General features: G+C 47.2%; 3 protein-coding genes across 3 annotated transcripts; 2 read left to right on the forward strand and 1 right to left on the reverse strand.

Annotated features, from left to right (window-relative positions):
- The first annotated feature begins 5,984 nt into the window (after window positions 1–5,984).
- Window positions 5,985–7,569, forward strand: LOC131267078 (stress-activated protein kinase JNK-like). The gene is made up of 3 exons (XM_058269838.1): window positions 5,985–6,148; window positions 6,232–6,361; window positions 6,425–7,569. The coding sequence occupies exons 1-3, from the start codon at window positions 5,985–5,987 to the stop codon at window positions 7,337–7,339; spliced, it is 1,209 nt and encodes a 402-aa protein (XP_058125821.1). The 3' UTR covers window positions 7,340–7,569.
- A 38-nt stretch (window positions 7,570–7,607) lies between these two features.
- On the reverse strand, window positions 7,608–9,055 carry LOC131267084 (cyclin-dependent kinase 1). Its single transcript, XM_058269844.1, has 2 exons — window positions 8,694–9,055; window positions 7,608–8,613 (listed from the first exon to the last, which is right to left on the reverse strand). Exons 1-2 carry the CDS (start codon window positions 8,840–8,842, stop codon window positions 7,866–7,868), a joined length of 897 nt encoding a protein of 298 aa, XP_058125827.1. The 5' UTR covers window positions 8,843–9,055; the 3' UTR covers window positions 7,608–7,865.
- Window positions 9,056–9,425: 370 nt separating this feature from the next.
- LOC131267085 (methyltransferase N6AMT1) lies at window positions 9,426–10,295 on the forward strand. The gene has a single exon (XM_058269845.1). It carries the CDS (start codon window positions 9,457–9,459, stop codon window positions 10,135–10,137), a length of 681 nt encoding a protein of 226 aa, XP_058125828.1. The 5' UTR covers window positions 9,426–9,456; the 3' UTR covers window positions 10,138–10,295.
- Window positions 10,296–12,403: the final 2,108 nt, after the last annotated feature.

Consider the following 12,403-nt stretch of genomic DNA (forward strand, 5'->3'; position numbering starts at 1 on the left):
GGTGGGGGCACGCTGTTGTAACCGTTACGTAATGGATATAGAGCTCGCCCCTTGCCGCGCCGGAAGAGAGAGTCTGGCGCACCCGAGCATCGATGCGCGATTCGCTCTCGGGGGCCGACACTCAAGGGCCAGGAACGCGGTGTGTTCCAAACAAAACTGACCAGCTGATCGCACGAACCGCGGGCGTTTCGCGATCGACGCGAAAAAATTGCCAAAAAGTGATCTTTGGTGATTCGAGGAAAATGAGACACCAAAAATCACTCGCTCCGAAAGCTGATACCCGTGAGAATAGTTTGACACAGGGTGTGCGCGATATGAAGGATGCTGAGTCATAGTACCCGCCCCCTCCGCCCATCTCCTCTTACACCGCGAGATCGGAAACCTCCTCGGTGCTTGTGGATGTGGCTTTTCATGTATCAAAAACCAGCCACCACCAAGAAGGCAGAGCAGGCTCTGGATTGGTGGATGACTTTTCTCTTCGAGTGATGCGCGCATACCCCTTTAGCCGATCGCAGGAACGGGCAGACAGACAGACATTAGAAGACGCCACGATAAAAACCCCACCATCACACCTCACCGACCCGTCTGCCCATCGTCCTGCGGACGTCCCAATCCAGTTTCCACCGCTCACACGGCGAAGGAGAAGGATGACTCACGCATGCGTGATATCGCTGTTGGCACCGAAAATAAACTCCCGACTTTTACTCCTCCATCCGGAAGCCGATTGACTTTTGATCTTTTTTCCCATATTTTTTTTCTTTCTTTTCACGCTCCGGCCTTAACCTTCGCCAAGACAGATCAATACTGTGGTGTTTGCGTTTCGTTGATAACCCGTTATCGGCGTGTGCGATCTCCGATCGGAATTATGTGCGCTATTGGAAGGCAGATTGATACGGGTCGTAAATCCATTACGAATTTTCCAGTCGCCCGTACCGGCCTCCTATGACGCCCTCGTGTTGCCCCAAATAAAAAGGGATTAGTTTGTGGGGCGGCTTTCCTAGCTGTGGTGTGATTCATGCGAATCGTTTTTTTGAAGGTTCGTGCCGTTGCCCTTTCCAATTTTGTGATGCAGAAGCTGTTTTTCAATGAAAATTTCCATTCATCGGTTCTTTATCGGTCGGTCGTGTGAATAACATGGGGCCATTTAATAACTTCCTGGTGAGTTTTGCTTCAAAACACTGTGTCATAGATATTTAAAGAGTTTGTTTTTATTTCGTTCTAAAAGTATGTAACTAAAAGTATGAAAGGGGGATGCCAATACATTACGTTAAGACAAAGCGTGCCATCAGAAAGCTCTTTAGATAAAAGCGTGTCCCACATACAAACCCATAGACGACTGGCGTCACTGTCGTTGACATGGGACGCAAATATTAGGCCTTTGTACTCTTTTTCGTGTTCGGTGTGCAATGAAGTGCTTCAGGTAAGTAAGGTAACCGACTTTATCAACATACTTATTTTAGGGCACGAGCGCATATTACTGTGGCATTGATCCGGCTTGCAGTATCGTCGAACTGCTTTTTGCATTCCCACGCTCCGAAGCGGATTCGGGAGTTCCCGATATGATGCAAGTCAGGCTCAAATAAAGCCCTCCCAGTCGTGCATGAAACTAGACCCAGACCATGGCGCAACGCGGCACGCTTTGGAAACCCATCGCCGGATTCATCCGGTTGCGGCGAAAGCTCGATCGGTCGAGGTCCTCCGCATTTGGAAGTTTTTCCCTCATCGCACAGTGGGCCCCGAAGGGGTGGTATGGTAAGACTTTTAAACTTACTTAATCAACTTTTTTTAAATTATGATATGTTTCTTTTTCAGTTGTTTTCTAATACAAATAACATTTAATTCAATTTTAGAAAGTACCTATTGGAAGATTAAATCCTTATCAGCCGATAAGATTTTCAACCTCCTTTAAGAAACTGCACCAATCTACGTCGAGATTCATTAGCTAGCCCACTGTGCACCAGGCACGATGGCATACTGATTGCTTATCGGGTTTGCCTCGGACTCGACATAAGCGAGATGTAGGTGTGCACCGTGTGGCTGTGGGAGGGGATGGTCCCGGGTCCGGTCGATGGTGGTCTATGGAAGCTTTAGCGCCCAATTGGTGGTAGGATCTGCAGAGCCACCGCCACCGCCACCGCCACCACCACTGGATGGATGATTCATGGGACAAAAACTTGTCCCGGTCTCGCGGTCTGTGTTGGTCTCGGTCCGCTCTCACTCTCGCGGTCTTGGTCTTGCTTTCTTGGGTCGCGCGCGCGCGCGCACACACAGCCTGACTCACGCGGTGGCCACTGCCATTCATTCGAACGCGCGTGAGTGACGAGCACACGAGCGAGAGCCCCCCGCGTCGGCGTGGACACATGCAGAGACGCAAAAACCCGCGATCGTGGCGTTCGGAGAGCGACCGCCGGATCGCCGCCGCCAGTCTTAAGCATCCCATCGTCACGATCGGTTGTGTGTTTGGGCGAGCGAGCGCATTTTTCTCGTCGTGGGCGCGATCGTCGTTGTTCTGTCCGTGTGATCTCCGTCGTTTCACACAAAGCCTTCCGAGTGTCTCCGGTGGTCCGGGAATCGCCGTGTGTTTTGAGGTGGTTCTTCTGGTGTTGGTTCTCGTCACCTTAAGGAAAACAAACCCACGGGAAACGGTACAGTGTGTGTGCGCTGTATTTGTTGTATCGCTTCCCTTCTGCTTCGGCGGAACAGTACGGTATGTGGGATCGTCGCTGAAAGTGAGTGAGGGCACACGCTGGTTTTTCCAGACCAACAGACAACAACGAGACGACGACGTGCATGTGTCATTGTGAAACACCGCCCGAACGACAATCCAAGTGTCGTACGATCAATCGCGATCGCACCGAATGTTCTTTGTTTATCATCCAACGAGCGCGGCGTTTTACAAGAACAGGCGTGCGAATAGACACGTACACCAACGCTCTCCCTCAACGCTGGTCTACGGCAGTTCCTCCCGTGGTGTGTGAAATTTAAATATTAATCCAACCACGACACCACGGCAACACAAAGCTCTCCACCATCGTCCCGAAACCCGCTCGGTGGTGTGACCATTGCTCCGTCAGCAGCAGCACCAGGCAGCGTCGTCCAACTTCGAAGCGGCAAGGTGAGTGATCCTTTGCGCCTTCCCTGACTCATAGGTAATTTCTGCAGCCCTCCCTCATCACACCCTCCGTCGCACCACTTTCGTTTTCCCTGATGCGATCGCTTCGTGGAAGTCTAGTCGCCGCGATTTAAATCGCCGCCTCGACCACGCAAAAAGGGTGTAGGGTGTGTGCGAGCGCGTGTCTCTTTGCGTTCGTTCAGTTTTGGTTCTAGTCGCTGTACCTCCCATTAGTCAGCTGTGCCGAATATAAACGCACGCACGCACGCACGCACGCACCGGTGTGATGATCGATTCGGGCGGATTTTCCGATCGTAACCGCTTTAAATGGTGATCCTCTGTTCGGAAGCCGCCTGCATTCCGTAAAACAATGCGCGCGTGCTAGCGACGATGATGACGACACCAGCGACGTGTTTGTGTGTCCATGATTCTAGATCCACAAAACGATGACGTCGCGTGGCGTTCGCGGAACTAGCATGAGTAACACCCACAGCATTAGCATCACTTATTGGCTTTGATCTGATGTAACGTGCGCGAGAGAAGGCGAAAGTCTTCGTCGACCCGGGGTGAGAAGGAGGAAACAAGGTGGGAGCTGTGGCGGATTTGCGTTGGGATATGACGCTTTGACCTACTGAAAACGTGAATGCCCCAACCAAACGGGAAATACTCGATCGCGAAAGTGAGCCCTCACTCGCCCGTTTCGGGGCGCATGATCGTGGAGCCTGCTCTCTTTCTCCTTCTCTCGCTTTTCATTTTCGCTCTTCCTCCCAATGGGATCGTTTTGTGACGGCTCCATCTGAAAAAAAAGATAAAATTAAAAATAAAACCATGAGTGCCACGTGCTCGCGATCGCTCGCGGAAGATCGATCAATGGATTCGCGGATGCTGTGCGGATCGCACTCTCGTCTCACAGCCCACTTCACTGGATTCACTGGGCTCGCTGTACTTAACTCACTGCTCACCACATTGCATTTGGCAATCCATCACACCCCGTTCCGATAAGGATGACGTGTGTTTTGTTGGCCAGAGAAACACCGATTCGATTGGGGCATCACGGCGAAGCACATGGATGGGCACACACACACACACCCGCAGTTTCTCACCCGGCAAATGAATCATCCACGTTGAAATGATGATGCTCATTTGGCATACCACGCGGGCCGCAAATCAGCGCCAATTGCTCCCGTTTTTTATCGGAATGATGGTCCACCTAAATTGATACATTGGGCCGCCAGAGTATTTCGGGTAGTGTTATTCATCACGTTTTTGGAAAAACATCCACCATTCCTTCCCGGTGACGCAATGCTACAGTACACTGACCTACGGCACTCGATGAAACTCTATTGCCCATCAACAGAGCAGTTGCTGGAGCAACTGTTTCACGGCACCTTCCCGTATCACATGGAACATATGTCATTAGATAAAAGACAGATAGCACAGGTTGTTGGTGTAAAATCATCGTTTCGTCTATCTTTCCTCAGCCTTATCAGCTGCGCCCCGGGGGTACCAAACCCCCCTGCCATCGGGGATTCTTACTCATCGCTTACCCCGTGCTCCGGGGACGTCATCGTCGCAATCGCACATACGGATGTGTTGGGTCGCGGTTTGAGCACTGTCTCTTTTATCTCCGGGCACATCTCAGACCCAACATGTCGTCACCGCCGTCTTTGCAGCAAACCTTGACGAACCTCTTCGCGGGTTGGTTCAGCTGGTGAGATAAATAACAATACCATTGGTGTTTTGTTACCATATTTTTGTTGGCCGTTTCACGTGCGTGCGTGTGTACCTGGGAGTGTTTTTCTTGACCGTTGAAGTTTCTTTTGCGAAACACAAAAATTAAGGTGCGTACAATAATGTAAGTACCACCCATCCTCCCTTGTGCACGCTTAGCGCGTGTGTCTAGTACATCTTGTTAATTTTTGCTGTGGAAGGATTATGTGGGATGTGTTCTTGTGTGTGTGTGTTTATGTGTGCTAATCACGTGGACAAACAGTTTTCAGAGGCAGCTTCCGACTTCCTCCTAATTGACTGTTAAAAGAGTTCAATTCATACCGCATTTCTTAATGACAAATAGCTTGAGGAGGCCGAAACTCCGTAGTCCCATGCTCATTGCTGATAGATAACCAACCGACCAAAAATCTCCAAAGCACTTTGAGGCAAGTGCTAACAAGGTGATACATTACGGTGCTTGTCGTTTCATGAATCGTGGTTTTGTTCTCCGTCCCTTGCCCTTTTGAGCGGCGGATCAACATATTGAGTCCCTGAAGGGGCCACGTTTTGATAGAAAGCTCTTTAACAAAACGTGACATCGCATCGGGACTAAAGACAAATGGTTTCACAGGATCACAAACTTTAGTAATAATTTTCTAAAAATATTTAAAAACCCTAAACCACAAATCTACATAAATGATCAAAGGAGTGGTAAACAATGGCATGTACGTTATCTATGTAGCATTGGAAAAAGCATAGCGACAACTAGAGAAAAGTCCTTAACAACCGATGATTGCTATATAGCATCTCCAAGGTAACCAGATATTTGACTTAACTGCAGAAAATGTTTTCGAAATACTGCATAAAAAGTGCTAATTAACTTTATATAATTAGTAACTAACTATAAGTTAAGCATCTCCTGGAATTAAACAAGCAATCGGTTTTGAGTTTAGTAATTCACGAAATAATATAAGCAATTAACATCATACTAAAGCCTGTTTTCCCAGGCAAGGTGTTCAAAACATTCCGAATCCTATCGTTAGAATAATGTCTTGTGATATTGCTAGTGCATCTCTTCAAACAAAGGACACCTCTCTTGCACGTGTTAATCAGAATGGTACATTGTTACATCTTTGTTCTTTTGCATTCCATCTTATCTAGCATGCAGTCACACGGATCCGGTGAGGACAATGGAGCCGCCGTCTCCCAAAACACCACCACCACAGTCGTTTCCTCGATGGGCGGATCGTTCGACTACCAATTCACTCTACCACCCCGCTTCACCACCATGGGTCCGATCGGAATCGGAGTACAGGGAGCCGTATGGTAAGTCGAAGCAATAACTCTAATCCCACCGATTGACTTTCTACTACGATCCTTGATTGTTTGTTTTTCGGTCCGCTCCATAGTGCCGCCATTGATTTGCAAACGGGCCGACGGTTGGCGGTGAAGAAACTCTCACAACCATTCCGGGACTTGACGTTCGCCAAACGGGCGTATCGCGAGATTAAGCTGATGCGATTAGTCGATCACCCAAACGTAAGTATGGTCGATGGTGATAAGGCGATTGTATGATTGATGAACGACTCCGTTTTTCCACAGATTATAAAGCTTCTCTACGCGTATACGCCCCAGACCACGCTAGAATCGTTCCGTGACGTGTACATCTTCACCGAGTTGATGGACAGCAGCCTGAGGAACGTGGTCGGCATCAGTATAGGTCACGATCGTATCTCCTTCCTTGTCTACCAGATGCTGTGCGGCATCAAGTACTTACATGCGGCCGGCATTATCCATCGCGACCTAAAGCCCTCCAACATTGTCGTGTGCAAGGACTGCACGCTCAAGATACTGGACTTTGGGCTGGCCCGCAGCGTCCAGACGAGCTTCACCATGACGCAGTACGTCGTGACGCGCCACTACCGAGCGCCCGAGATCATCCTCAACATGGAGTACGACACGAAGGTGGACATCTGGTCGATCGGATGCATCATGGCCGAGCTGATCACGGGCTCCGTGCTGTTCCCCGGCACCGATCACGTCGACCAGTGGATGCGCATCGTCGACACGCTCGGTACACCGCGCGCCGAGTTCATTGCCCGCACCACCCCCGGCACCCAGCGGTACATTAACAATCAGCCGAAGCAGGAGGGAAAACCGTTCGAGGTCCTGTTCCCGGACGACGCGTTCGATGGAACGCCCACGAACTATCCGCAGCTAACGAACGAGCTAGCGAGAGACTTTCTCCGGCGGATGCTCGCGTTCGACCCGATGGAACGGATATCGGTCGACGAGGCCCTGTTCCATCCGTACATCCACCTGTGGTACTCCGAGAAGGACGTTAACCGACCCGCCCCGGCCCCATACGATCATTCCATAGACGCCCAGAATCTCACCGTCCAGCAGTGGAAAGCGCTCCTGTACGAGGAGATACAGGACATCCAGCGAACGATGACTCTGGACGACGAACCATCGCCAAGTGCAACATTGGATCCTGCGGGAGAGGAGGGACGGTGAGCCCGGAAGAATAACCGGTGCGCCATATTTGTGTTTCCTTTTGAGGCTGTCTAAGCTATTTAGTGTTAAATTTAGGTAGGATTATGTTAGGAAGTAAAAAAGGCAAACCGAGCAGGTAAGGATGTTAATTGTTGAATTCAAAACATCTTTCGCTCGCTCGATCTCGATTTATGGTAGCACTAAATGAGGTCCTCCTGCAGACTGTTGCTTGGGTGAGAATCACACGGAAAGGAAGGGAGGAAGAAGAAGGAAGTAAGAGCAAAGAAAGTCAACCAGGAGAAAGATTGGTCTTAAATCTTACAAACATCATGTTTATTAATTTAATTGATAGCATAATTCGTAGATGTACAGTACAATTCGGACCGAACACGAGATAAAAGCGAACCTGGAGTCAGGACAAGACGCGAGGGGAAGTTTGTACGCTTCCCAGCGGGAGAGGGGGTTCTTGGCGAAACGAATATTTACACCCTTCGTAGAAAAATAAAATAAAAGAAATATATGCTTCTTACTACGGCAGGTTCGGCCATTACTCGGTAGGAATGTTGCACTGTTCGAACCCTTCGAAATACTTGTGCTCGAGGATCTTTTTGGCGGAGATGCGCAACATCGGATCATAGATGAGGCACTTTTGCAGCAGATCAATACCGGCCGAGTCGAGGTTGGACACCTGACCGGCGAGATTATTCTGTGTCCAGCATGGGAACGTCGACTTGTAGTCTGGCAGTGAGGTCACGCCGGGCCAAATCTCCTCAGTCGGTGTGCGCAGGATACGGAACATGCGGAACAACTGATCGATCTCCGAGTCACCCTGGAACAGCGGTTTCCGCGTGGCCATCTCGGCAAAGATGCAACCGATGGACCAGATATCAACCGGGCACGAGTAACGCGGCGAACCCAGCAGCACTTCCGGCGCCCGGTACCACAGTGTAACAATCTCGTGCGTGTAATTACGCACCGGGATGCCGAACGAACGGCCCAGGCCAAAGTCGGCCACCTTTATGACGCCCTCTTTGTTGATGAGCAGATTCTGCGGCTTCAGATCACGGTGCAGTACGCGCCGTTTGTGGCAAAACAGCATCGCCGCCGTGATCTGGTACATGTAGCTCTTGACAAGTTCCGAGTCGATCATCTTCTCCGGCGGCAAACTGTCCATGTACTTCTTCAGATCCATGGAGAGAAACTCGAAGATCAGATACAGTCTGTTCTCTTCCATCAGCACATCCTCCAGCGTAACGATGTTCGGGTGCTTTAGCTCCTTGAGGAGGGAGATTTCTCTATTCGAATGGGAAATAAAACGGAAGGATAAGTTCGGGTTTTCCCGGTAAACACAAATCATACACACACGATCACCTACCTGATGGCGGTCGATGGAATGCCCTCGTCTTCCGATTCCAATCGAATCTTTTTCATCGCCACAATCTGACCGGTAACCTTGTTCCGTCCCTTGTACACAACGCCGTACGTCCCCTCACCGATCTTTTCAATCTTCTGAAAGTCTTCCATCGTACAAGGAGTGTGGCTTTTCGCGAACCTCGGAGAACGATATTGAGGTTATAGAACGAGAATGTTCAAGGAACCCCAATCGTAATTACAAAACTTTTAGGTGCCCTCCTTAATGCCTTCTTCCGCGCGGAATATCACTTTAAACCAATCGAGAAACGTTACGATTTCTACACGAAAAGCCAACTAGACGGAAAACCAATGCTGCTGTGTTTTGCGTTTGTAAACACATTTCGGGCGGGCAGTTGACGTTCGTTATTTTAAATGTGACGTTTTTCCGTGACATTTACGCTTGGCGTGCTGTTTGACATGTCGAGCAGTATCACAATTCGAGCAAATAATTTATACATTTTTATTTACAAAATTACGTTAAATCAGCTAATAATTATAAGATTGAGGTTTTACTAATTTTACACACACCTTAAACCAAGGAAGAAACATTTTTAGTTGGTTGCAATATGCGAGTAGAAAAGGCCTTTCATGTTGGAGGTGAACACTTCGATCCGGACGTGTAACGTATTGCGGAACAGCTGCTGTCGGTCAGCTGTCAACCGGAGGTTGTTTACCAAACAAAGATGCTGCCGGGTTGATAGTTTTTCGTGAGTTTTGTACGATTTATGGACACTCCAGTGTATAGATTTGAACCGCAAGATTATGAAGTCGTATACGAGCCGGCGGAGGATACGTTCTTGCTCCTGGATGCGCTGGAAGACGAGCAAGATACGATAAAGGGCCGGCAGCCTCTTCTGTGCGTCGAAATCGGTCCAGGCAGCGGTGTTCTGATTAGTGCCATCGCCAAATGTTTCCCCGGCGGACAGACACACTGCATCGCCTTCGATATAAACCCGGCCGCCTGTCGTATGACACGAAGGACGAGTCAATTGAACCAAGTGGCAGTGGATGTGGTCAACATGGACCTGCTCGGAGGACTGCATTCACACTCGGTTGACCTGCTGATCTTCAATCCACCGTACGTTCCGACACAGCCGATCGACGGTTCCCTCGAAGAGCATGCGGAAACGTTTCGCTCCGACGGTGGACAAGCTTTGATACACTCTTGGGCAGGTGGCATCGATGGGATGATGGTAACGAATCGTGTGCTAAACGACCTGGATCGGGTGCTGTCCCCGGTGGGAGTGTTCTATCTATTGCTGGTGAAAGAAAACAATCCGGACAGTATCCTTGACAAGGTCCACCGGCAGGGATTTCTAGGGAAAACTATCAAAGAACGGCGCATTCGCGGTGAACATCTTTACGTGCTTCGTATTGAAAGAAAACCCGGCGAAACCAAGAGCTGACGAAAAAAAAAAAAGATTTTATCGTCCATTCTTCTTGGTAATGGAATTTTGTTGGGTAGGAAGCTCTTTGGACTTGTTTAGTTTAACTTTGCCGTTATCTGTAGGCGTAACGCCTTTTGTAATTGACAAAAAATCCCTGAAATATAATTTAAATCCACAAGACAGTTTCTAAATGTTTGTTTCGAAAATTTATTTCCTTTAATATATACTTGGGCACTTGAATGGAAAGTCTCGGACACAAGTCATGGAAACTTGTATGGAAAGTCTCAGACACAAGTCTTGGAAACTTGTATGGAAAGTCTCGGAAACAACTCTTGGAAACTTGTATGGAAAGCCTTGAACACAAGACTTGGACACTTGTATGGAAAGTCTCGGACACAAGTCTTGGACACTTGTATGGAAATTCTCGAACATAAGTCTTCCATGTAAGTACTTGTATTAAACGTGCATGCAAGTTTATAAAACATCGGAAAAATTGCGTGTCCTTTCTCTGCAAGTTTGTAAAGAAAACCGCAGATTTTTGTTTAAAAATTTGAAAAACCTAGCGTGCAAGTTTTAAAAAATCGGACAAAATGCGTGCAACTTCCATACAATTTTATCAAAAAATCCGCAAATTTTTGTTCGTGTTTTTTACGGTGTAAATTCGGCGAAAATTGCATGCAACTTGCATGCAAGTTTTGCCCACTTTCTTAAGACTTGCATGCAAGTTTTCCCGGAAGTGCCCCAGAAAAAACAACCGGAAAAACTTGCATGCAAGTTTTCCCGGAAGTACTCCAGAGAAAAACATCCGGAAAAACTTGCATACAAGTTGCATGCAAGTTTTCCCGGAAGTGCTCCAGAAAAAAATGACATTTGACAGCTGTCAAAATTGACATTTGACAGCTGTCAAAATTGACATTTGACAGCTGTCAAAATTGACATTTGACACCTGTCAAAATTGACATTTGACAGCTGTCAAAATTGACATTTGACAGCTGTCAAAACTGACATTTGACAGCTGTCAAAACTGACATTTGACACCTGTCAAATTTGACAGCTGTCAAAACTGACATTTGACACCTGTCAAAATTGACATTTGACAGCTGTCAAAACTGACATTTGACACCTGTCAAAACTGACATTTGAAACCTGTCAAATTTGACAGCTGTTAAAATTGACATTTGACACCTGTCAAAACTGACATTTGACAGCTGTCAAAATTGACACTTGACAGCTGTCAAAATTGACACTTGACAGCTGTCAAAATTGACCCTTGACAGCTGTCAAAACTGACATTTGACACCTGTCAAATTAATTTTGACAGCTGTCAAATTTGACAGGTGTCAAATGTCAGTTCTGACAGCTGTCAAATGTCAATTTTGACAGGTGTCAAATGTCAGTTTTGACAGCTGTCAAATTTGACAGGTGTCAAATGTCAGTTTTGACAGCTGTCAAATGTCAGTTTTGACAGCTGTCAAATGTCAATTTTGACAGGTGTCAAATGTCAATTTTGACAGCTGTCAAATGTCAATTTTGACAGCTGTCAAATGTCAATTTTGACAGCTGTCAAATGTCAATTTTGACAGCTGTCAAATGTGACAGGTGTCAAATGTCAATTTTGACAGCTGTCAAATGTCAATTTTGACAGCTGTCAAATGTCATTTTTTTCTGGAGCACTTCCGGGAAAACTTGCATGCAACTTGTATGCAAGTTTTTCCGGATGTTTTTCTCTGGAGTACTTCCGGGAAAACTTGCATGCAAGTTTTTCCGGATGTTTTTTCTGGGGCACTTCCGGGAAAACTTGCATGAAAGTCTTAAGAAAGTGGGCAAAACTTGCATGCAAGTTGCATGCAATTTTCGCCGAATTTACACCGTAAAAAACACGAACAAAAATTTGCGGATTTTTTGATAAAATTGTATGGAAGTTGCACTCATTTTGTCCGATTTTTTAAAACTTGCACGCTAGGTTTTTCAAATTTTTAAACAAAAATCTGCGGTTTTCTTTACAAACTTGCAGAGAAAGGACACGCATTTTTTCCGATTTTTTAAAACTTGCATGCACGTTTAATACAAGTACTTACATGGAAGACTTATGTTCGAGAATTTCCATACAAGTGTCCAAGACTTGTGTCCGAGACTTGAATCCGGCACTTACCATACAAGTGTCTGAGACTTGTGTACGAGACTTGGGTCCCCAAGGACTTGTGTACGAGACTTGGGGGTGTTTGCTGTGTGAAAATTATGGAAAAGCTAAGTAAACGTTAATTAAAGTATTAAGTTTAACTTG

This window comes from Anopheles coustani, chromosome 2, assembly GCF_943734705.1.
Source record: "Anopheles coustani chromosome 2, idAnoCousDA_361_x.2, whole genome shotgun sequence".
NCBI lineage: Eukaryota > Metazoa > Arthropoda > Insecta > Diptera > Culicidae > Anopheles > Anopheles coustani.